The sequence below is a fragment of the Kwoniella dendrophila genome, chromosome 5 (genome assembly GCF_036810415.1).
Source record: "Kwoniella dendrophila CBS 6074 chromosome 5, complete sequence".
In the NCBI taxonomy this organism is placed as follows: Eukaryota; Fungi; Basidiomycota; class Tremellomycetes; order Tremellales; family Cryptococcaceae; genus Kwoniella; species Kwoniella dendrophila.
Window position 1 is genome coordinate 1,769,579 of NC_089480.1, and position 24,938 is coordinate 1,794,516.

General features: G+C 37.4%; 10 protein-coding genes across 10 annotated transcripts; 6 read left to right on the forward strand and 4 right to left on the reverse strand.

Annotated features, from left to right (window-relative positions):
• Positions 1–272: 272 nt before the first annotated feature.
• On the forward strand, positions 273–4,577 carry L201_004483 (uncharacterized protein; the record flags this gene model as incomplete). The annotated part of the gene is made up of 14 exons (XM_066220225.1): positions 273–311; positions 384–545; positions 602–647; positions 704–840; positions 907–1,529; positions 1,625–2,582; positions 2,637–2,679; positions 2,730–2,851; positions 2,908–3,004; positions 3,063–3,456; positions 3,523–3,839; positions 3,915–4,043; positions 4,109–4,246; positions 4,336–4,577. 14 exons carry the CDS (start codon positions 273–275, stop codon positions 4,575–4,577), a joined length of 3,447 nt encoding a protein of 1,148 aa, XP_066076322.1.
• Positions 4,578–4,852: 275 nt separating this feature from the next.
• On the reverse strand, positions 4,853–5,506 carry L201_004484 (uncharacterized protein; the record flags this gene model as incomplete). Its single annotated transcript, XM_066220226.1, has 3 exons — positions 4,853–5,093; positions 5,182–5,336; positions 5,429–5,506. The coding sequence occupies 3 exons, from the start codon at positions 5,504–5,506 to the stop codon at positions 4,853–4,855; spliced, it is 474 nt and encodes a 157-aa protein (XP_066076323.1).
• Positions 5,507–5,945: 439 nt separating this feature from the next.
• On the forward strand, positions 5,946–8,005 carry L201_004485 (uncharacterized protein; the record flags this gene model as incomplete). Its single annotated transcript, XM_066220227.1, has 6 exons — positions 5,946–6,105; positions 6,190–6,400; positions 6,504–6,740; positions 6,801–7,269; positions 7,356–7,647; positions 7,746–8,005. The coding sequence occupies 6 exons, from the start codon at positions 5,946–5,948 to the stop codon at positions 8,003–8,005; spliced, it is 1,629 nt and encodes a 542-aa protein (XP_066076324.1).
• A 234-nt stretch (positions 8,006–8,239) lies between these two features.
• On the reverse strand, positions 8,240–9,403 carry L201_004486 (uncharacterized protein; the record flags this gene model as incomplete). Its single annotated transcript, XM_066220228.1, has 1 exon — positions 8,240–9,403. One exon carries the CDS (start codon positions 9,401–9,403, stop codon positions 8,240–8,242), a length of 1,164 nt encoding a protein of 387 aa, XP_066076325.1.
• Positions 9,404–10,425: 1,022 nt separating this feature from the next.
• On the forward strand, positions 10,426–12,285 carry L201_004487 (uncharacterized protein; the record flags this gene model as incomplete). The annotated part of the gene is made up of 5 exons (XM_066220229.1): positions 10,426–10,531; positions 10,614–10,673; positions 10,740–11,706; positions 11,813–11,978; positions 12,055–12,285. The coding sequence occupies 5 exons, from the start codon at positions 10,426–10,428 to the stop codon at positions 12,283–12,285; spliced, it is 1,530 nt and encodes a 509-aa protein (XP_066076326.1).
• A 666-nt stretch (positions 12,286–12,951) lies between these two features.
• Positions 12,952–13,665, forward strand: L201_004488 (uncharacterized protein; the record flags this gene model as incomplete). Its single annotated transcript, XM_066220230.1, has 2 exons — positions 12,952–12,988; positions 13,199–13,665. 2 exons carry the CDS (start codon positions 12,952–12,954, stop codon positions 13,663–13,665), a joined length of 504 nt encoding a protein of 167 aa, XP_066076327.1.
• A 940-nt stretch (positions 13,666–14,605) lies between these two features.
• L201_004489 (uncharacterized protein) lies at positions 14,606–16,070 on the forward strand (the record flags this gene model as incomplete). The annotated part of the gene is made up of 4 exons (XM_066220231.1): positions 14,606–14,655; positions 14,763–15,366; positions 15,432–15,653; positions 15,717–16,070. The coding sequence occupies 4 exons, from the start codon at positions 14,606–14,608 to the stop codon at positions 16,068–16,070; spliced, it is 1,230 nt and encodes a 409-aa protein (XP_066076328.1).
• Positions 16,071–16,612: 542 nt separating this feature from the next.
• Positions 16,613–20,310, forward strand: L201_004490 (uncharacterized protein; the record flags this gene model as incomplete). The annotated part of the gene is made up of 10 exons (XM_066220232.1): positions 16,613–16,696; positions 16,771–16,937; positions 17,025–17,785; positions 17,874–18,126; positions 18,250–18,546; positions 18,606–18,672; positions 18,742–18,801; positions 18,865–19,427; positions 19,593–20,081; positions 20,208–20,310. The coding sequence occupies 10 exons, from the start codon at positions 16,613–16,615 to the stop codon at positions 20,308–20,310; spliced, it is 2,844 nt and encodes a 947-aa protein (XP_066076329.1).
• Positions 20,311–21,042: 732 nt separating this feature from the next.
• Positions 21,043–22,842, reverse strand: L201_004491 (uncharacterized protein; the record flags this gene model as incomplete). The annotated part of the gene is made up of 7 exons (XM_066220233.1): positions 21,043–21,198; positions 21,301–21,366; positions 21,461–21,517; positions 21,607–21,871; positions 21,959–22,154; positions 22,230–22,441; positions 22,559–22,842. 7 exons carry the CDS (start codon positions 22,840–22,842, stop codon positions 21,043–21,045), a joined length of 1,236 nt encoding a protein of 411 aa, XP_066076330.1.
• Positions 22,843–23,713: 871 nt separating this feature from the next.
• On the reverse strand, positions 23,714–24,862 carry L201_004492 (uncharacterized protein; the record flags this gene model as incomplete). Its single annotated transcript, XM_066220234.1, has 5 exons — positions 23,714–23,730; positions 23,793–24,036; positions 24,114–24,373; positions 24,446–24,673; positions 24,769–24,862. The coding sequence occupies 5 exons, from the start codon at positions 24,860–24,862 to the stop codon at positions 23,714–23,716; spliced, it is 843 nt and encodes a 280-aa protein (XP_066076331.1).
• Between the last annotated feature and the right edge of the window lie 76 nt (positions 24,863–24,938).

Consider the following 24,938-nt stretch of genomic DNA (forward strand, 5'->3'; position numbering starts at 1 on the left):
ATGTATTTTTCGGATCCGAGCGAAAGAAATGTCTATGACGATGAACGATCTAAATTTATAAAGATCCTTGGTTCTCTTTGTTCTTTGGGTAAGATATACATATGAATCGGAGCCGCAATCGGTATCGAAGGACCACATATATAGATATCTTATTGAATAGGGTGAATTCCCAATCACAGGAAAAGTTAGGATCAATAATAGAGTCAAGAAGAATTTATCGGACATACACCTACCTTAGCAGAATAGCAGAATAGCAGAAAGAACTTGTCAAGATGTCACAGACGTTTGCAGTCCCTCTAGAGAACACCCGAGTGAGTGCACTGTGGCTTTCATCATACTTGCCTCTAGATATAAATTCGAACTTACCGATGAATATTCTGTAGAACGTTACCATTGTGGCCCATGTCGATCATGGTAAAACATCTTTCGCGGATAGTTTACTATCATCAAACAATATCATCTCGTCTCGTATGGCAGGAAAGTTGCGATTTCTGGACTCAAGAGAAGATGAACAGGAAAGGGGTATTACCATGGAGAGTAGTGCTGTAAGCAATGTCTCTAACGGTTCTTGTAAAGAAGCAGCTGATCAATTAATCTTCAGGTATCGTTGAGATTTGATATGAATCGTATAGGTCCAGATGGTACAGGTGAGTTGGCCAGTTAGTCGCACCTACTATGATGGCTCAGCTGACTTTTGTGACAGCTTCAACCTCAAAACATCTATGTAATGTTATCGATACACCAGGTCATGTCGATTTCGCTTCAGAGGTTTCTACAGCATCTAGATTATGTGATGGTGCTTTAGTTTTGGTAGATTGCTGGGAAGGTGTTTGTACTCAGGTAAGATAACTTATCTCTAAAATTCCCTTTACAGTGGATCCTGTTCTAATGATGTTTCCCTTGTAGACAATAGCTGTACTTAGACAAGCATGGATAGATAAATTACGACCATTATTAGTAATAAATAAAATTGATAGATTAATTACAGAATTACAAATGTCACCTTCTGAAGCATATCATCATTTAACACAATTGATTGAACAAGTTAATGCAGTTATGGGATCATTTTATGCATCTGAGAGAATGGAAGATGATTTACGTTGGAGAGAAGAACGTGAAAAGAGACTAGCTGCTAGAAAATCAAAGCAAGATGAACAACAGCAACAACAACAAGGTGGTGATTCTTCGTCGATGTCAACTAATGATGTGGAAGATGATGTTGAAAAAGAATTTGAAGAAAAAGAAGATGAAGATATATATTTTGCACCTGATAGAGGAAATGTATTATTTGCTTCTGCCATAGATGGTTGGGCATTTAGATTAGGTAAATTTGCAAGATTATATTCAGAAAAATTAAAGATTAAAGAATCAAATTTAAGAAGAGTTTTATGGGGTGATTGGTATTTAGATCCAAAATCCAAGAGAGTTGTAGGTAGAAAACAATTACAAGGTAGAAATTTGAAACCACTTTTCGTACAATTCGTTTTAGAAAATATATGGAGAGTTTATGATACCGTTTTGAATCAACAGTAAGTTCATACTAGTCTAGTCAATTATATTTATTTATAATATATCAAGTATCTTCAATTCTGATCCACGGACAAAACGCTAATAAATTCTATAGTGACCCCGAGGCTACCCAGAAAATCGTTACTGCATTAGGAGTACGTGTGACACCTAGAGACATTCGATCAAAAGATACGAAAAATCTACTGAATATAATTATGCAACAATGGTTACCACTTTCTACGGCAACTTTCCAAGCTGTTATAGATGTTATGCCTTCACCTTCTTCTGCACAAGCAATCAGATTACCTTTTATGCTACATCCTGAAAAAGCAGCTTCATCAAGTACACCACTTATTCCAACAAACGATTTAGAAAAAGGTTTATATGAATGTAATCAATCTGAAAATTCAAATTTAGTTGCTTATGTTAGTAAAATGTTTGCTGTTCAAAGAAGTGAATTACCTGAATTTAAACCTAAAGAAATGACTGCTGAAGAGATGAGACAACGTGGAAAAGAAGAGAGAGAAAAAAGATCAGCATTATTAGCTTCTAGAAAAGAAATCACTGGTGGAATTCAATCAAATGGTATACCATTACCTGAAAACGGAGAAGATCTAATTAAACCCTTAAATTCTATAAATCTGGAAGGTTCTCAGGAGGTAGATAATGGTATAGAACCTGGAATCCAATCACAATCACAAAAACAAGAAGAAACTTTAATACCTATAGATGAAAGTTCAGAAGTCTTATTAGGATTTTCAAGAATATTTTCAGGAGTTTTGAAAAGAAATACAAATTTAATTGTTACTTTGCCTAAGTATGAAAATGATTTAGGACCAAAACATCCAAGAAATTCAAAACATGTTTCATTAGTTAAAGTAACAGATTTATATATGATGATGGGTAGAGAATTAGTTCAAGTTGAAGAAGTTCCAGCGGGTCATGTTTGTGCAATTGGTGGTTTGGAAAGAGTTGTACCTAGAAGTGCTACTCTTTGGGCTCCTACTTCAGAAGGTATCGACGAAATAAAGGAAGATGCAACTCTAGTTAACTTGGCTGGAGTGAATTTACAGGTAAGCTAATGGATGATACGGCTAGTTAACAATTAGCTAACGTCATGGGTTTAGTCTGCTCCGATCGTTAGAGTAGCCCTTGAGCCTGAAAACCCAAGTGAGCTGTCTTGCAATTCTCTGATGGTATCCAGCTGATCAATGTTCCAGGTGATATGTCTAAACTTATTCGAGGTCTGCAAATCCTCAATCAAGCTGATCCGTGTGCCGAATATCTTGTTCAAGAGACGGGTGAACATGTCATTATAACTGCAGGAGAGATCCATCTACAAGTGAGCTATCGTCTGATTTTGGCGAGAGGGCAATAGCTGATATATATACTCCTTAGCGATGTATAAAAGATTTGCAAGAGCGATTTGCCAAATGTCCTATACAGCAATCTGCTGTCATTGTGCCATATAGAGAGTCAGCAGTCAAAGCTCCAGGTGAGCTAAATCGGAGAAACTGTTCCGACGGACCATCAGCTCACGACGTGCATTCCAGATATGGCTCCTCCAAAGACAGCAGGTGCTCCACGAGGCACAATCAACGGATCTATCTTGAACGGTTTGGTAACGTTCACTGTACGAGCCATTCCCCTTCCACCTAAGATCATAGAATTCCTCTTATCGCAAACGAGTACGATCGGTTCTATGATGGTACAAAAGCGTGATCAGGGCGATGAAGAGGAAGAAACCCAGGAAGAACGAGATGCAGGAGAAGCTACTACTGAACAAAGTAGAAAATTAACACCTGATCAATTCTGGACTGAACTTGAGACCATGTTCAATAAAGCTGGACCTGATTGGGCTGGAGCAGCAGATAGAATTTGGTCGTTTGGACCTAAACGAATGGGGGCAAATGTTTTATTAGATCCATCTGGTAAAACACAAATCCGGTGAGTTTTTGTTTAATCGATAATATTCCAAATCGGAAGTCACTAATAAAGCATGTTATAATTTAGACTACGAGAAAAAGAAAACCTGTTCGCAAAAGCAAGAGCTGAAGGTCAAACCGCTGATGCAGCTTTACAAGTTGCTGATAATGCTTTAGCTCATGATCAATTAGCTACTATAACTTTATCATTTAATGACAATAACGAAGATAACAACGATAATGCAAAGGCTGAATTAAGACTATTGAGAGATTTTGAAAACTCTATGGAAGCTGGATTTCAAATGGCTACTTTCCAAGGTCCATTATGCTCTGAACCTGTTGTAGGTATGGCATGGGTTGTTGAAGATATCACTTTGAACAAAGAAGAATTTGAGTCTGAACAAGGTGAGTCATCCGCTATTCATCTTGGAATCACTGGAGTTTGTATTGATCGCTGTTGAATTTGATTGTGGTTTTTAGGTAGAGGACGTACTGCAGCTATAACTGGAGCTTTAATCTCATCAGTCAGAGATGCATGTAGAGCTGGTATGCTAGATTGGTCACCTCGAATCAAATTAGCCATGTATACTTGTGATATTCAAGCATCAAGTGAGTACAGCTGTAACTCTCTTTATGATGTACCTTGTTGGGTCAAGCTGACACTGGGCTTGTAGCCGATGTGCTCGGTAAAGTATATGCGGTAGTAGCTAGAAGAAGAGGTAGAATAGTCTCAGAAGAAATGAAAGAAGGTACATCATTCTTTACTATAAGAGCGATGTTACCTGTTGTAGAAAGTTTTGGATTTGCAGATGGTAAGTTTTTCTATTATTTTTTCTCTTTTTTGGGTGTTAGATAGATTAATTCCATAAAATGTATCTGATTAACCCTTTGCTTTTTATAGAAATTCGAAAACGTACTTCAGGAGCAGCATCACCACAATTAATATTTTCAGGATTCGAAACTTTAGATCAAGATCCATTTTGGGTACCAACTACACAAGAAGAATTAGAAGATTTAGGTGAAAAAGCTGATAGAGCAAATGTAGCAAAAGGTTATGTTGATTCTGTCAGAAAAAGAAAAGGAATGTTTATTGAGAGGAAAATCGTCGAGTTTGCTGAAAAACAAAGAACTTTGAAGAAGTAGAGATGGGAATTGAAGTGGGAATAGTGCGACCTTTGCATTACGATCATATAGGAATATTCTTCTTCATGCATACATGTAGAGATACATAATCAGTATTTTTCAATGCTGGTAATCCTCAATTTCGCGATAACACACAAGCCACTTCTGACACAACTTATCCATCAAGTCTCAATTAATCATTACCATTCGTATTATTAAATTTTTGATGCATGACTTATTGATTAAGCTGGTCGAATTTTTTTCTTCATTATACATTTATATATCGTTCTTCTTACCTATACACCATCTTTCCAAGCAGCTTTTTCAGCTTTTACATTACCTTGTTTTTGTTTTTCTTGATCTCCAGTTACCATACCTTGAACGCTTTCTAATTTACCTTCCAAACCTTCTTTTGATGGTATAGGTATTGCTGCAATTGAATCTGATGTAGCTTGTTTATAATCCCATTGAGCTTTTTCACTTTCTTTATTACCTTGATTTTGTTTTTCTTGATCTGATGTCAAGTATCCAAATGCCCTATCAAAATGGGTCAAATTGTAAAATTCAGCCACATATATTAAATTTAAATTCAAAAGAATAAAATTACAATATAAGTGATACTTACGATTTAGCTTTACCTACACCAGAATCTATTGAAGATTCTAAAGCTTTTTTACGTTTAGCATCATCAACTTGTAATTTACCTGATTTTTCTAAATTTTCACCTGCTTCAAGTATAGCATCACCACCTAACGCAGAAGGTATAATTGAAGCTACAGTCTATCATTGACTCAATATCAGTTCACTCAAATTATCAAATAAATAATCAGATGGGACAAAATGTCCAATGTGATATGGCAACGGTAACTTACTTGTTGAGCTATTCCTGCTGCTGTGTATAATTGACCAGTTACCTGTGAGGGTTCACTTCTTTCGTCCTGAGTTACCATGTTGTATGAGTTACTATAGCGATTTTGTCAGATCTTCTAGGCTGTAAGGGGTTCTATATATGCAGGTGTTTGAGAAGAGTAAGAAGATCAGATTATGTACGGACATATATGGTTTTCCATGTAAACAGAGGTTGAATTTGATAACAATTCAAAGCACATGCGTTATGACGTCATAAAACCGACCTCATGGATAGACAGGTGACTGATCACGACCTCCACTTGTTACGTCCACTTGTTTAGAAATGAATAAAAAGTACTAGAATACGTTGACCAATCGACATCATCTACTTTCTCATCACCTTCGATAAACATTTCAGCTGACGATCCCTATCAGCTACAAATGATCCGTAGAGCTAGCAAGAAATTGAGTACCAATATATCAGGAAAATCATATACTACATTTACCAAGTTGTCAAACAACAACAGAAGATACTCAACCATGTCATCTGAAATTGCTTTCACTAAACACTACCCAAACTCAACTGCTGAACCTTCAAAAGTATTTAGATGGCCTGGAGTTAATTGGGAATCAACAAAAGCTGTCAGAGAAGTCTTGCAGGAGAATGATAGAGGATATGATATTTATGAATCTAGGCGATGTATGTTATACCATCTACTTCATATTACGAGGATATTTGTGTAGCACTGAAGCTGAAAAAATACCTCATTTGATTCCTGTTTAGTCGCGCATAATCATTTCCCACATTCTGCATTAACAAGATACTCTTTTGGTGCATCCTCTCAATTGATCAGAGATACTTGGGAACATGATAAATCATATTTGATCTCTCTTGACCCGAATGATAGCCATAGAGATAAAGAGGAAGTGAAAAATATACCCGATAAAATCGATGATAGTAATTGGGGTGATAGACAGTATGTTGGAAGAAAAGGGTACGTCTACCATACGTCCCGCCCCAGACGATGTACCAAATGAACAATTTTTCTTTGGGACCTGATTAATGCAAGTACGAGTCGTTAATCATGCCTTTCACAGTACTTATTCCCGTTACTTGACGTTCTTCCACAAAGAGATTGAAAGACTCGGTCCCATTGAGACCATAAACAAGTATATCTTTTCAGGACCGGCCAATTGGCAAAAATTCAAAAATGGAGATGGAGAAGAAAAAGATGGTCCAATGATGATTGATAGACTTGTCGGCGGTGTTTTTCATCCTTTCATCCACGTTGGTTTCGGATTAGAGTTCAATGATAAGGTTGTTTTGGCAGAAGGGTGAGTGAAGATAAATCTTTTTTTTGGAGTATTGACCAGCGCTTATGATAGCTCTTTTAGTCTTGCTGAAGCAGCAGTACACTCAGATGAATTAAACGCACCAATCTTAACGCCTGAATACGTTCATGAGATCTTATATCCGTCCAATCCTGTTCCAGAACATTTACGAAGACCAGCAAGAGATATACCTGAATCAGAAGATTGCTTAGAACCAAATTGTGCTAGAGAACCAAGATTAGGACGATCATTATTAGAGATTTACTCAATATTATCAAAATCTGAAAAATTGGTTCCAGCACCGTACGATCCAGATTCAAGTATAAATGAAAGAATCAAATTTGCTTCAGAAGGTTCAAAAGCTCAGGAATTAAGAGATTTAGTTGAAGAATGGAGTTTAACTGATTCAGAATTAGATAATAATGAAAAAGAAGGTTGGAAGAGAAAATATGAAGAATTGGCTATTCTTGTCACCCTCTTAGCTTGTGCTACAGGTAGAAAAGGAAAGGGACTAAAAGTCGATTTCTTCTTGGTAAGTTCATGATAGGGTTCAATCGCACACATGTGTTGAATGCTACTTTCGCTGATTATGCTTATCTCGATAACACTACACTGTAGATGCACACTTTAACCTCTTCAATTTTCATTCCATCTTACATGCCAATCTTATCGATCCCGAATAGAAGGTTACTCCTAAAAGCCTATTTGTTGGTTATTCTCAATACAGCTTTAGCAAGAGGTAGACCTCAAATTGACCCAGACTTGTTAATGTCATATGACGCTTTCCCTACTGCTCCTGGAGCAGACAGTATTGTTAAAGCGAAAGAAGGTAATGTTATCGGGCGACCTGAAAAGAAAGAAAACAGAAACCCTTGGTTAGGTATCATTGAAAGTAGTTTATCTCATCCTGGCAAGTATTAGTTTTTCTTTTGCCCTTTTTGCGATGTCTCCGTTGTTGTAATTGGAGTCTTGAGCTGATTTTTATGTGCTTGCTTTTTCGGGCCGCAGACTCGCATTGTCCTAAAGCTATCAGATCACTGTTATATTTCTCTACATCATATGGATCCACAAAACCAGGTTGTTTCATTGGAACGTACCTGTCTGGTGGTCAAACTCACGAAACACTACATGGATTGAGTAAAGTTGATGGAAGTGTATTCATCAGAGGTGCAGGAGCTATAATGAATCAGATGGGTTGGACTAGAGAAGGTCAAGATGAAGGTAATTGGGAAATGAGTCCTGTTGGTTATGACGAGGTCTGGCAATGAGCGTATTGATTTGTAATTCTGTGCATGTATAGTTTACAACAATCGGGCTGAAGTCGTAATGAATCATGCATATTGTCATAAGCTTTCATCTATATAATCTATGTACTGTACGTATGTGATATTGAAAAATTCCTACTGCGATGAATAATTCTCCAGTTATAATCAACATATGTGCTATCTATAAAAACTAAATCTATTCTGCGAAGTCACCGATACTACAAACTATCCATTTGATTAAGCAATACCTAAACCTCTAACAGTCTTTTCGACATCTCTTAAACTACCATCGAAACCTTGTAAATCATCAGCTTTTAACCATTCTTCTTCATCACCTTTTGATCTTAACCATGGTGTAGCGATTCTTTTATTTAATGAATATCCTAATCCGATACCATCTTCACCATAAATCATTTCAGTTTGACTTCTTTCCAATCCTAATTGATTATGTAACGGTTGAGTTGGACTTGGAAAATCATCTAAAAATGAATTACTATTCAAATTATTTTTGGTTGGTGCTCTCAAAATCATATATCCCCCTGCTGGATAGTCATAAGTGTTGTTATTGTTATTATTAGAACCTTCGAAAGGATCGATGAATACTGGTCCCCGTCCAGTTCTAGTGGCCAATGTGTTAGCAATTTCTTGATGATGTGCTAAAGTCGATGCGAAAGGTGTATTATTACTTAAAGGTTTTAATTGAGTATGCATCATATTATTATTTTGATGGTTGACATTAGGTCTTGGTGGCAATTCAATCTTAAATGATGGTCTTCTACCTTTTGGTTGAGCGTTATTCATAATATTGGTACTATGATGACTGGGGATTTCTTCGTTCAAGTGGTGGTGGTAAGGCATCTTATTGTGCATTTGTGCTTGAACGTTGGTGGAAGTATGTAGGGCTCTGGTACCGCTATTATTACCTAAAGGAATTTGTGAAACTTTTAATGAAGTTCTTCTTTTTTCTGTCAAGTTTAAACTCTTCATTGCTGGTCTTAGGTATTCTTCCGGATGATCACCTCTATAGTAAGGTGGAGTAGATTCGGATACTGGAGAAGCGACATAATATTGACCACTATTATGAAGATTATTATTGACATTAGATCTTGCTGAAGGAGGTGCTGATGGAGGTTGTGGTGGTTCGTATCGACTATGTGAACCTTTTAAACAACTAACTAAAGTTGAATTTGATCTTGTCCCTGGAGACCCATGTCCATGTCCATGAGAATAAACATTCAACGAAGAATGTGGAGTAGGTGGTGGTGGAGGAGCGATTCTAGCTATTGAATGATATGAATGTGAAGTGTTTGGAACGGAAGGGAAATAAGATGATTTCATTTGAGCATGTGCAATTGATCTTAATGATGGTGATGAAATTGGTGATTGAGTTAAATGAGGCATCTTGATATACTAATTTATCAATTAAATAGTCGACAAGTTAATGGAATCTGCGTTGAAGAGTTTGATTGACTATGTGATATTATCCGTTTGTTGCGAAAATGGAGTTCTTGCTGAAATAATCAGATTGGTAATGAGTTTAATTGTTTGAATGGATGAAGAAGAAAGATCAGCCTCCTCCGACATTGCTTAACCTCTTTATATATCTTGAATTCTGAACTGTTGTCAAACTTAGCATACATTTAGTCATCAATTAATGATAAAATCGATGGGACGATCATTTTTTCAGTCTACTTCGTAACCATTATATTATCGATAAGCTTATCCTAAAAGGGAAGTAAGTTTTGATTTAGACTGATTACGGTGTCTTCATCAGTATTTATCGGGCATTTCTGGATACACTGATAGTTGATATTAGTTATCGCTTCGGCCACTTGTGTTCGGTGTTCATCCAATTCATGCTAATCCGGATAATAGATTGTGATGCTGACTGTCACAGAGAAGTGGAATTGTACTCATGGGAGTAGCAATTATTGAACCTTGTGCGACTTTCAGACCCGAATATGGCATGTTTCAGTGTTGTAATTAAGAAAAGTCGGCCGATAAATGTTGTTCACGGACTGACTTGCTGTAGGTCAATTTCACTCGACATGACTTCTGAACATACACTTGTCAACTTACATCGCTTCATATGTTATGCAGAATAACGAGTACTCGCGATTTTATGATTTTATCTTCTGCGGAAGAGAAAGCACATAGTCTGCCAACGAGTGATTTTGAGGGACTGCCACACCGGTCACCGGCGCAGCGTATCCCCGATAATCCCGCTGCGGTATGGTCAACCTCGTGACCTTCGTCAACAACGATGCAAGAGGTAGCCAGGAGATACGTAAGCACGGTCCCCATTCATCTTTTCAATCCACCTTACATAACCTCAACATCAACCTTTTATCTTTCAACCCCTCCACTTCTTCGTCCACTTCATCAACAACAATAACAACAACGACTATAGCAGAAGCAGCAGAATGAGTAATAATCAAGATCCTCACGCTTCATTAGCAAACCTTTTGTACACAAATGGTACGGCAGAAAGACCTACCGATGAACCTGTGGATACCGGGTTGATGCAGTGTAAGTCATAATCTTCGCGTCCATATCGACTGGTAACGAAGAGAGCTGATTCTTTCCATTATATACTTGACATGTGTTACAGATCTGGATCATTTCGGTCCTGAACCTAGTGATGATGAAGATGATGCTCCTCCTATGACTGGTAAGCTTACTTGCCACCTAACCAAGGGTCTGAGACATATCTCTCAAGCTAATTTCTCGCCCACAGAGGAAACAGCTCGAGCCTTTGGGCTACCCCCTCCGCGAAATGCAACGGCAAGCGATAATAAAGCCGTTAGCGGAACAGCATCACCTGCACCACCTGCAGTGGGTGGTAAGAATGAAGGTGGTCAATCTTCTCATCAAGCACCAGCATACCAACAATATCACTTGACTAGCCAACCTGACAATTTGCGTCAAAATAACAACAACAACAATAACGGCGGTGCTAGTGGTGGGGTGACTTCAGCTCAAAATCAGAACCACGAACAAACTCAGAATCAAGATCAAAATGAAAGAAGATCTATAACACCTTCTAACAATAATAATGGCGATATACCACCAATACCGAGCTCATTAGCAAGATTAGCATCACAAACAATATCATCATTATCATTACCTGATCCAAACATCTTGAATGGACAAGAAGTCATTGAACAAGCTGCTTTATTAGCTGACTATGGTGATAGAGGTGAAATGGGTGGTAAAAGAAGGAAATTACCTCATGAAAGAGCAGGTTGGAAGGAGATGGATGAACAGCAACAGTCACAAAATTTACAACATCAAAATGGCGGTCCAACTTCTTCAAATAAAAGAAGAAGAGTTAAAAAAAATGATGTTTCACCGTCTAACGCCAATACCGAAGTACAACAGGATACGCAACTTAATCAAGCTGCATCACAGCCTACTGCAACCATGACTTCAGATAACTTACCTACTCAGAGTAACGTGAGAAATGACAATTCAACTTCGAATACTAGGGATTCCAATCAAGATAAATACGAGAATGATATTCGACATTTAACTGAACTTAGCAATTCGATCATGAAACAGGATATAAATAAAACAATATCGTCGTTATCGATACCAAGTGAACAAAGTCAGTCAAAAGATGTCAGTGAGCAGCTTGATCCAGCATTATCCGCGACATCAAGCAATCAAAAGGCTACAAATGAGTCTGAATCAGCTGAACAAGGGTAAGTCATACGATCGCATTCCTCCTACCAATCAGGTTCTTCAGCTATTCTAGCAAAACAAGTGATGAATGTATAGCTGAATATGCAATTTTATCGAAATCTATAGTGCCGATTCTAAATTATCTAGAGCAGAACAAAACAAACGGGCTCAACAAGCGTTCAGAAGGAGAAGAGAAGAGCACATGAAAAAGCTCGAAATGGATTCTGCACAGTTATCTCTAGTCAAAAGGCAAATGGATCAAAAAGACGTTTATTTAAGGGATTTAGTCATGGTAAGTTTCACTCTAATTCCATTTAACCTAGTCTTTACGTACTACCGCTAATGCAAGTGTGTTTATGACCATGCAGGAGCTCGAATCGTCAAAAATCGAAATTGCGGCTTTAAGAGCATCATTACAATTCGTGATACCACATTCAACAATTTTCCCATTGACTGAACAAGGTACCTTGAATTTAGGTGAAGAAGTCACTGTAAATAGTGATACTCCCGTAACTGAAGACGAAGTTTTGAATGCTTTTGAATTATTGGAGAAACAATCAAGAGAAGTAGCTAAACAAAATCGCGCTCGAAGGGAATGAAGAGGAGAAGGTAATCCTGCAGTCTAGTACATGTAGATCATACAATGATCAGAACGAAAAGAAGGAATGAGCATAAAAGGCAGCTTGATATATCACGTATGGAATCAGTCTATTGTATATACTTGGATAAAACTTGAATAATGTATTTTGTTATGTGGCTAAGAGATATGGGGCTTTCAATGTCCTCGATTTGGATATCCAGACTACAGTAATGATCCAGTAATATGACTGTGTAGAAGCGTCTTCAAGAAATGTAGAACCTGTGGGAGAACCTTCACATCGCTCGCTGTATCATTCGAAGGGCTACTCGTTATACAGACAGACGAATCTCTCGACCTTTTACTACGACAAGACAGAACTATGTATACATTTTTGGTTGCCTGTGTTCGATACGACAGTAGTAGCAATTAATGAACCTCTTCTACGCATTAATTTGATGTCTTTTTTGATGTCTTGCGGTATTTGATCTAACTTCTTATTACCGCTGTAGTGGGTGGGAAACTTGCAGTAGTTTGGTGTGGCCAGTGTGACTAGACATCCTAGCTCAGCGAAGACTATGTACGAGTGACATAGCAGCTATCCTTTCAGCTCGTCATACGTGGCTTACTGTGACGTATACAAGGTAGAGGTGTGAGGCTGGCAGGAACCTTTGTCATGAGAAGGCGAATGTCAACCTTTATGAATGGAGCAATCTGCCTCAAATGTAGGTCCATTGTACTAGCTGCTATATATCCTACTGGCAAATTAGGAAAGAACTATTCTATACATGGTATATAAACGTTCTTATCATCGTTCAGAATTTCAATCTTCCACACGTTTTTCTCCATTTTATCATACTCAATGACGTCCCAAGTTGGAAGAGGAGAAGCACTTAGAGAATCAGCCTCTTGAAACTATAACCGATTAAGTTCAGATTTGAGTAACGCCGCTCAAGCATATAAGAACGCTCGTGATGATATCTGTTTTTCAAATCCAGGTGAATTAGAGAGCTTGGAAAGATTGTCTCAAGCAGTTGGAATATCTGAGATTGGTTGGCAAAATTCTATAAGAGATCTTATTGCTCATTATTCCGGAAATGAGACTGAACATCAAAAAGCAATAGATGATGTAAATCAATCTGAAGGTGAATTATACATGACAAGAAGATATGATTACGCAAATGCTATTGGAGAATATTTTGCAAATACTTATTATTATATGAAAGGTCTTTTTGTGGATTCATCCGTTGCAGCTGACTATTATACTAAGGCCCTTAATGAGAGCACTAAAAGGGATAGACTTGACGAATTGAAAGGTCATTGGTTAAAATCGAAGAAAATCACCAATCCTCTAGTGCCCAGCACAAGAAGATGTTTATCTATATTCAGCAGTCCTTTATAAGATGTTGAAAAACTTGGACCAAAGCCTAAAGCAGTCTCGGATCTTGAGGAGACATTTAATACTTGGCAATCCAATGTTAATGAATTAAGAAAAGCTGAAGAAATCTATACATCAAGTCATGGGGGGATCAACTAATCTTTCATAAACAATATGAATACCACTGGCTTCCTGATTTTGAGTAGATGACAGATCACTCGAGATTACCGTATCTGCTTGTAAGATTATATCCTTTCGTACGCTTTCCCTATGCATTTTATGTATCGTATTTGACTTTAACTTTATGCATCTAAGTGTTTTTAAGCTGTATCAACAAACGCCACATAGTCACGTGCTTTTTCTTCTTAAAGTGGAGACTCCAGATCGACAACGTCACTGCTCGATATGTTTCAAGGTACGACTAACAGATACTATGACGGTGTTGAAAGTTGCAACCGTGCGCTGTCATGTATACAAACTGATCTTCGGGATATATTCCCTGTATCTTTTGTATAACTCTGTACTCTGTGATCAGTGTGGTGCTATTCCACCCGTTGCAATTGACGTCAGAGCTAAATGCAGAACATGCCCCTTATGATAGATTTTGATATGCGCAGTAAATACAATCCAGCTTTGAAATATATCCCGACCCGCCGGACAAGCGTTGTGTATTTTTGACTCGTGGTGAATAATAGCGTCATATATCTTGTGCCTGTCACTTGTTCAGCTTTTCTTGTTTTGCTGGTGTAATATGGGATAATCGTCATTCCTTGTGTGTAACGTCATTCCTCGTCTAAGCAGTTCGTACCAGCAACTTCTCACCTGACGTTATATCACACCACTCCATCATCAGACATCAGATATCAAAGAGATATATATAGAACCCCTTATTGACTTACGACCTACTTTTCTTCTTTTTCCTTCTCTTCAAGATACAGATATCAATCAAACAAATCAATACAACATGTCACACTTAGAACAACTCGAAGATAAAATTCAACACACTTTCACCTCGTGAGTGCTATAAACCTATAAAAACCATCTTTCCCCAAATCGATTCCACTTTTCTGCCTTTGTCCTGCTATTCTTCTATTGAAGCTAATATACTTTTTCTCTTATAGCGGTCAACCCGGTACAACAGGTAGAGAACCATTTGAGGAAGACAGAGGAGAAGGTAACCCATACCACAGAGAACACACACATGGTGGACATGGATTAACAGGTGCTTCTGAAACTGGTCACCATGCTATTGGTACTGGATCAGACTTAATCGGTAGATCATCAACCGGTACAGGAAATGAAAGAGATATCAACTCTGGCGAAGGTCTTAGACAACATGAACAAAATCCATCACGAGTCGGTGAAGGTTTAGGTCAAGGCCAAGGTCTTACTGGCACTGGACACCATCATCACACCGGTACCGGTGCCGGTGCGACAGGTGCTGTAGGTGTTGGTATTGCCGGTGCTGAATATGAAGCCAACAAACACACTGGTCACCACCACACAACCGGTTCAAGTCTTACTGGACAAGGTCACGATTCAGAACACACCGGTTTATCAGGTACAAGAGGTGTAGGAGATAGATCAGGTGATTACCCATCAACTGGTTCAAGTCTCACCTCAGGTGGTACAGCTGGTGGTGCCGGTATCACTGCCGGTACTCATGCTCATCACCACGGCTCAGGTGTCACTGGTGGTTTAGAGAACGCTGCTAGACGAGAAGCTGTAAGTTATTTGTCACCCTGTCATCATTACATGTACCATCATACTGATTAAGATATTCTTAATAGGGTGACCGAACTGGTAACCTTGAACAAGATGCTGCCCTTTACGAAAGAACCGGTGCCGGTGGTCCAGCTACATCAGGTGCCGCTGGTACCGACAGATTCGACTCTGACAGAGTTCACGGTTCAAGACACCCAGGTGCCACCGGTGCTACCGACACTGAATACGACCGAACCGGTGAACACGGTGAAGGAAACCTTTCTCGAACCAGTGGAGCTGGTGGTATCGTGAGTTGATTTTTTCACTCATATAACTATCTTATCCAGGGCTGACCATGAAACATTGTGCAGCTCGGTACATCTGATAAAGACTTTGTTGGTCGAGACCGAAAAGCCGGTACAGGAGCCCTTGGTGCCTACGCCGATGAACAAGGTCCATTCAAAGGAAACACTTCAGGTCCAGGTGGTAACACTGCTTTAACTGGTCGAGAAGGTAGCAACCCAGAATCTGATAACCCAGTTGCTAGAGCTAAATCAGCTGGTCAAGAAGTTGGTGCTGCTCCATCAAGTGCTTCATCTCACCCAGGTGTAGCTCAAGGTGTTAGAAACGAATTATCAGGTAAAGAAGGCCAAGAAGGTACATCAGTTGCCCATGAACACGGTGAAAAGAAAGGTTTATTACAAAAGATTAAAGATGCCATCTAATTGTAATGCCTAGTTTTGGAGACGATGATAGTATGGAAAGAAGTAAACAAATAATTGAATAGTAACACAATATTTATGTAGCTAATATATACACGTATGATCATGTTGAGATGAATATGTATCCCACTTGACATTTGAACACCATATCAGATTGATTCGACAGGCGCTTAAACCTGTGGCGGGTTTGTTGCATAGCATTCTTGAACGTTTGATTCCCCATTGACTCCATTCATGTGATTAAAGTCCTCCGCATCACCTGCCTTTACCGGAAAATACGTAAGGTATGTGGGTAACCAAACAAGCGAAACTAAGCGGCGCTTTGATCCGCTCCCATTAAATGCTCAACGCCTTCTTCTTCCTAATAGTACCAAAATTTGGAGATTTTGAAGAAACATTCTCATCCTTTTGTGTAAATTTCCTGTCTTCGTGAAACTTTTTAGATCTAGATCAGATGAAATTCAATTGATCTTTTCCCCTCTTCATTCCGCTTTTCCTTGAATTTTGGTTCTTGGCTTGGATCACCAAGTACATTACACTCAAGTATGCCGCCGGATCGTGCGTCTTCTTCAAGTCAATCTCAGGGTTCCCCAAGTAAAACAAGTGAAGATCATTTAGCGAAAAGAGCTGTAAGTTTTATACAGCCTCACTTTCAGTACGGTAAAAGTGATATTAATGCCATCTTATAGTGTACCGAATGTAGTCGTTTGAAGAGAAAGGTAAGGTCAAATCCAAACCAGTCATTCATTGGGCAGCAAGATTTACTGATCTTTGGCTTGATGATCAGTGTGATCGATTTATACCTTGTGGATTATGTGTTAAATTGGGTAAACAATGTGTTCAACCTACTAGAAGAAGAAGAACTAAAGAGTGAGTCAATTATCTTAGCAGGAACATACATGTTTGTTGATCACTATATTGACGCGATTCCTCAATATGAACATTAAATGAATATAGATATGTAGACGAATTAGAAAATCGTTTATCAGAATTACAACAGATACATTCAGACCAACATCAACAGCAAGCATCCACTTCAACTACTACCGCAACATTTGGGATAAGTCGAAGTCGAAGAAATTCATCCATTCCACCACCAGAAATGATTAGAGGTGGATCAGTATATGATAGAAATACTCTAATTGGCCGTGAATCAAATGAAAGAGAAAGAGATAGAAATCATGATTCAACTTCTTTCATTATTTCACCTTCATCAACCATGAATACTTCATCAATATCTGAAAATTTAGATACGTCAATTCCATTAGCTGATGAAGGTAATTCAAATCCTTATGACATTGATCCTTCTGCTCTTCCATCATCTTCCCATCACCAACATCATCAAGATGGATTTACATCTATCGCTCAACAGGCTTCTCAATCTTTAGCTGGACCCAGTTATACTTCACCAACTGCCACAAATTCAACGTCACGTTCGCATTCGCATATGCAATCATCTATATCATCTGCTTTTCCTAAAAATAATAACAACAATAATACTGCTCCTTCTCCTTATTTCAACATGAATCCACATACGATACCCTCATCTTCTGTTAGACCAAATTTAAATCAGAATCCTTCAACAAGTGAAGTTTTAGAAAGACAACCTAGTTCAGCAAGAGGATACGAATGGAATGAAAGACATTCACATTTAACAGATAGAGGTAATGATGGATATGCCTCTTTATCTATTAAACCTGATGGTCAAGGTTATCTTGGTAAGTCTTTCTATTCTATTTACCCATTATCTTTCAATCGAATTGATAACCTTTTGTTGTATCTAACGTATGATTGAACTGTTTTTAGGTTTCGCGTCTGGCTCCACATTATTACGAATTTTACAAATTTGTGCAGGATCAATACCACTCACAGCAATTGATACAGAATCACAAAATCAAATCGAATATCCAAAACCAGAAAATTGGAAACCGACAACAATGGATATTGATAATTGTTTAAATGCATATTTTGAATTATATCATCCTCAATATCCTTTATTTCATGAACCTACTTTTAGAGCTCAATGGAATGAACTTATACCTCAACCTAAACCTAAAGAGTGAGTATCGAAACATTTTATTAAATGGTTACACCGCCAGTCAAGCTCTTTCTTTAATCATTATCCTATTTGTGGACATTGTCAACATGCTGATTTTACCAACATGCGACTTTTTCAAAATAGGTGGGATCTCTTATGTAATCTAGTACTTTCATTAGGTGCTTTCTGCTCTTATAAACCAATGTATATGGTAGATTATTTTATGGAATCAGCAATCTCTTTAATTACCGCCGATTTCTTGGAAAGTGGTTCTCTCACTCTAGTACAAGCTTATTGTCTGTTACATAAAATATCGCAACAACGAAATAAACCGAATTCATCATCCGTTTATCTAGGTATAGCCATGCGATTGGCAATTGGGTTAGGGTTACATCGTGAATTACCATTTTGGAATATCACACCTTTTGAACGAGAAATCAGGTGAGTAAAATGAAAACGATTCATCCTGATATTGACCAATCATCTTTGCCCACACGCAGACGTCGATTATGGTGTGCAATGGTCGCTTTTGATGCTGGTGCATGTATTACTTACGGAAGACCTGTTGTGAGTTCCGTTGTTATTCCTGTCTTCGTCCGATGAACGAGAGAGTATTGATATAATCGTACAACTCAGCTTCAACCTTCTTATCCGGCTGAATCAGACGTTCGAATGGTACATAATGTTCATGACAAGGTAAGCTGGGTGATTTCCAACTATTAGATCTGTGATAGCTGATTTGCTAATGGATTGTATCAGTCATTTACACCAGCAGCCACACACGCACCTATTGAAGTTGCAGAACCAACAGTGTACTCAACAATCATATGGGCTTCACACTTTCACATGAATACTAATCATATATACCAAAAAATCATGTCAATGCCTGCACCAACCTCATATGAATGTTTAAAATTAGATTACGAATTAGATGAATGGTCAAAATTGATACCCGATTATTTCCAACCTGCTAATACGAATAGCACGAAAGAACATTGGTTAAGATTTGGTTCGTATAAAATGTTATGGAGATTCTATAATTTAAAGATCCTCTTACATCGTAGAATGTTTTTAGATAGAGCTCTAAGAGGTTTACCTTTATGGTCTGAATCTCAACCACCATCAACCTCAACAAATTCTTCTAACACCAACATTAGAAGAGGAAGAGGAGATGGCGATGAAGATATAAACGAAGATGATACAGATGAGATGAATTGTTGTAAAAGATGTCAAAATTCTGCTTCAGAGACTATAAATAGTATAGAAGAATTTTTCAAAATTAGATTAGGTAGTGAAAATCGTTTAGAAGCTTGGTATGGGCTGTGAGTTTAATTTTTCTATCCTTCATGTGCCGTGCCAGATTCCAGGCGAGCAGTAGGCCATCAAAGGGGTGTAGGTGAGGGTGAGAGGGGATTTCAACTATACGATATGCGTTTCGATAAAGAAAACACAAACTGATATTCCGTTCATTTGATTCCCTTCCTTAGACATTTCTTATTTCAAGCAAGTTTTATACCTTTAATAGCCTTACATACAGATAAATTTTCTTCTAGAAGATTTAAATGGGAAGAACAAGTTAATCAAGCTAGATCAATATTAATTCAATTAAAGAAAACTGATCCATTAGCTGAGAGATGTTTAAAAATCGTTAATTTATTATCACCTCAACCAAATTCAAATCCTTCTTCAAATGAATCAAATAATCATCCTTCCGCATCAGCATTTTCATCAATATCTCACTTACAACAAAATCAAAATCCAAACAATTCATTACCTTTACATCATAATGACGATACTCATCATCATCATCAACAACAACATCAGCATCAAGATCCATTTTCAACTTCAACATCAACAGAACACAGTAATAATAATTGGTTAGATGATCTATTTCAGAATAATCCAAATATATCCAATAATTTCAGTAATGATTTCTTACAAGGTCAAACTTTGACTAATGATTGGGCTCAAAATTTGTGAGTAGAATTAACCTCTCCTCTGTTCATTTTTTGTCGGGCTCGTTAAGTCATGTGCATAATACATAACATTGTTTACTGAACGTTTACTGATACTCTAAAATCGTATTTTTCCCATATTCATAGAATGCCATTTGCAGATTTAGGCACTTTAAGTAGTATTTGGCCTAGTAGTAATTCCTTTGGAGGTAACAATAATAACAACAACAACAACGGTGGATTCGGTTGATACAGGACGAAGGGAAGGAAGTCTACGAAATATAATTTGTATTTATGGGACATTATTCTTTGTACCGTATGCACTGTAAAGATATGACGGCGACCGACATCTTTGATTATAGTTCACAACTACGTTAAATCTATTGATCAAGATTTGGCATTATGCATTTAAGAGTCAGACTATCTGTCCTTGGATTACTGTCTGTATACCGACATGGTCACTGCAGTGCCACAAATATGGATTGTTTGCATAACTTTGTGCAAATAAACCCAAGTCATCTATCTCTACTGTACATACTTCTTAAATGCCCTTTATCGTTTGTAATGCAAGTAAATGGAGAAAACATACAGGTTACAATGACCAAATTATTGGTGAATAATTGAATTTGGAATTTTGACATGATAAATTTGTTTGCATGATATGATAGTTGAATTGTACTGTACTTTCTTGCTACTCTACAACATAAACACACCGAATCATCTTCCACCTACAAACGAACCTCTGATTCCCCTTATCACTATTTCCTACTTCCAATAGCTAGCTAAGATATTTCATCTCCTATAATCCCAGTACATTATCACCCAAATAGGAAAGTCTGATAACCAAAATTCAACCAAAACGTCCATAATAAATATGTATATTACATTACACCAACAATCAAATCCTTAAATTCCATGAACCCAAAAGAAGTATCTTATCTCAACTTCAAACTGAATGAATTGAGGATGATAACCTTAACTCCTAATCAAGATCTTGAATTTGAACTTTGATAGCACCTTGTGTAGGATCAGCAGCTACGTGGAAAGCATCAACAGCTTTGTTTAATGGGAATCTATGTGTGACTAATGGTTTCAAGTCGATCAAACCACCTTCTACTAATCTGATTGCTTTTGGATACTATATGACGAGAAAAGGTAAATCGAAACCATAAATCAGTGTTCAGTCATTGATAATATGGATTTGATGTCCGCACTGTGGGAAATGCAGGGGGAAACTCACTTGATTGGCATATCGGTATTGGTATTGTAAATCGATTTCATTAGCTGAACAATAACCGAATGGGTACTATTAAGTGGATTAACCTGAGTCAGTAGTCGTTCCACCTTGGTATCTGATAGTGTAGTCAACAAGATTGAAGGTACAGAGCCAAAATACTCACTTTTTGTTCAGATGGTCCTACACCAATAACGAAGACTTTACCACCGAATACAACTGACTGTATGCCAAAAAATGATTGATCAGTATCTTGTATTGTAAGAATCTCTCTAAGACACGATATTTGGTAATTGAATTACTATCACTCACGTGAATAGCAGCAGTAATAGAACTTTCAAATCCGGTACATTCCATAGCTAATTTAATGTTTGTGTTATGTTCTTTACCTAATTCTTTAATTTTATTTGCAGTTTCTTGTGATGACCAATTTCTTTCAATTTGTAAGGTTTTAACGTTTTTAACTAATGTTTTAGCAAAATCTAATCTTGATTCTTGTAAATCTGTGATAATGATTGGATAACATCCTGCTGCATGTGCTGCTATTAATGTAATTAAACCAATTGGTCCTGCACCACTATTTGACGTTTTCATAACCTCGTTAGCTTATATTTTGACAAATTATATTGTAATTGAGTTTCAAGCTAAAAAAACTTTTACTCACCAGATTAAAACTGGATCACCTAATTGAACACCAGCTCTTTCCATACCTGCTAAAGCAACTGCTAAAGGTTCACATAAAGAACCTTCCTCGTAAGATAAGTTATCAGGTAATTTATGTACCCATGATGCAGGATGAGCATGATATCTAGTTAAAGTACCGTGGTATGGTGGTGTTGAGAAGAATACTACTCTAGGACCTATAAATGAGTTGCGTCGAGAATTAGCTTCCTTCTCGTACTGCAGATGATTACTCGAAAGGTAAAAAAACTTACAAGCATTGTATCTACCTGTTCTACACATATCGCAATCTGCTTGACCACATGGTACACCACATTCAATAGCTACTCTATCTCCTACTTTCCATTGTTTGACATTTTCACCAATTTCAATAATTTCACCTGCAGATTCATGTCCTGATCCACATGTATCAGTTACAATCATTGTTGGACCAATTTGACCATGTTTCCAGAAATGGACGTCGGATCTAGTGTAGTAACAAATACATTTCGTATTCATTCTCGTCAGCTTTGCTTCATCAACTTTTCGGTAAAACTGGAAAAAGCAAGAAAGAAGGGTATAGGTAGATAGATATTCAACTCACCCACAAATACCAGTAGCTCTAATTCTAATAACAACTTCACCTTCTCTAGCTTTTGGTATAGGTTTTTTAATCATTTTGATATTATGTTTTTCATCATATGCACATGCGATATTTAATTTTTTATCTTGTAATTCTGAATCACCTTGTGAAAGGATTTTGAATTCTGGATCATTTAAGATTTTCTTAGGATCATATTTAGTTTCATATTGTGATTTTAATGCTGGATTAGGTGCTGATTCAACTGCTGTTGAATCATTTGATTTTCCATTACATGTAGGACACATCTTGTCTGTAGATTTGTTATACGAACGATATCGATAAGTAGTTAAAAGTTGTGAATCTCGAAAGAAGAGGAAGAAGAAGAAGAAGAAGTTTAGTTTAATGATATAATCTTTCAACTCTTAAATATAACTTTTCCTGCCCAGCTATTGTTGTCGAACGAAAACAAAGAACAGCATGCTTCCTACCTGATACATCGGTACCACTAGCTCTAATCGTCGGTATAATTTTACGAAAAAAAAAGAAGCACACATAGACTCATAGACCAAAATTATGGTTCTTGGTGGAGTCGTCATGCGGACAACATCACCAAAACAGCGGTTCTACTAAACCGCTTCGGTTAAATCAACCGATTCAAGCCGGACTCTAAATAACTGTAGAGAGAGCGGATAATAAACACCGCTACCATACATTTCGGCACCATTTGATTATGGTTTTGAACAGAATTTACTCTTATTTATGTCAAGTCAGCATGGGCCTTTTGTCGAGGATGCTTCCTGCATACTTGCTTGTGAAACTAACATGTGGCTCCGTGGGGCACAATAGAAATAGCATCGAAAACAAGGTTGGACAAATGCTGAAATTATGGTAGAAGGCTGTACGATTTGATAATATGTTTGGTATTTGCCGTAAACTGTGTTCGAACTTTCTATTATTAGGTCTATGCGGGGTATCAATTCATAGCGAATCTGACCCACAACGCAGCAGCACAAAAAACGAAAGGCGTTTAGTCTCGCTTGACTTTCATAAGATGTATGCATGTGGTTTGGTCGTATTAATTCAACCACATAGCGTTTGATAAACATATAACGTCCAATCTAGTTCTATATCCACAATTCACATATGTATGTACTGTGCATGATATAACACCCTTTCTTAATAAGTCGTGAAACCTATAATAAACAGATAAATCAGTATCTAATTCGATAATAAGGAGTGTTTTTTGTTAACTTACCACCATCAATAACCAAATCATGTCCAGTCATGAATGTTGAAGCCTCATTTGAACACATAAGAACGACCATTTGACCAATTTCACTTGATTCAGCAAATCTATCAACTGGTGTATCTTGTTTCCATTTAATTGGCCAAGAAGAACCTTCACCAGGTGGTGGATTTTTAATCATATCTGTTGATACGTATCCTGGTGATATTGAATTAATCGTTATACCATATTTTGCCCATTCACCTGATAAACTCTAAAAGATACGTCGTATATTATAAGAAAAGTTAGATATATCCCATGTCCTTCCATAAAACTTAAAAACAAACTCACTTTACATGCCATAGTTAATCCAGCTTTTGAAACATTATAAGCAACTTGTTTTTGAGGTGCCATATTAACTATACCTGAGATACTTGATACACATAATATCCTTTTATTCAAATTTACTTTTTGATCTGCTGAAGAAGATGGTTTACCAGGATATGAATTTGTTTTCACTTCAGTTGTCATACCTAACCAATGTCTAACGAAACCTCTACATAATGTAATAGGTGCGTATAAATTCGTTTTCATTATCCAATCCAGTTCAGCTAGAATCATCCATATTCAGCTCAGCCAAAATTGGTATTATACGGTTGATAACGATAGATAGATAAACTCACAATCACTCATATCAATACAATCTCTCCATAAACTGACACCAGCATTTGGGATTACGATATCAACTTCACCAACTTGTTTACTTGACAAATCAATCACTTCATTTACTCTGTTTGTGTCTTCACCTGGACAATGATATATGTGTATAGGTACTTTATGTTCTTCTGATAATTTCTCTACTACTTCGGAGGGATCTTGTGATGTATATGTTATTATCACTGTTGCACCGGCTATAAGGGAAAGCATACGATATCAGTATCTTTTCTGTATCAGTATTTTCCTCCTCATTCATCAACTTCCTAGCCATCTAACCACAGATACTCACCTCTTGCGAATGCTGTTGTGATAGCTAAACCTATACCTCTTCCACCTCCCGTTATAAATACTATTTTACCGCTGTAGTCGATTGTTACAGGCATCGCAGATAGTAGGACGCAAACTCTGTTGATCGAGTATGTTAATCTTGGTATGAGTTGTGATGTAGGTTAGCAGGAG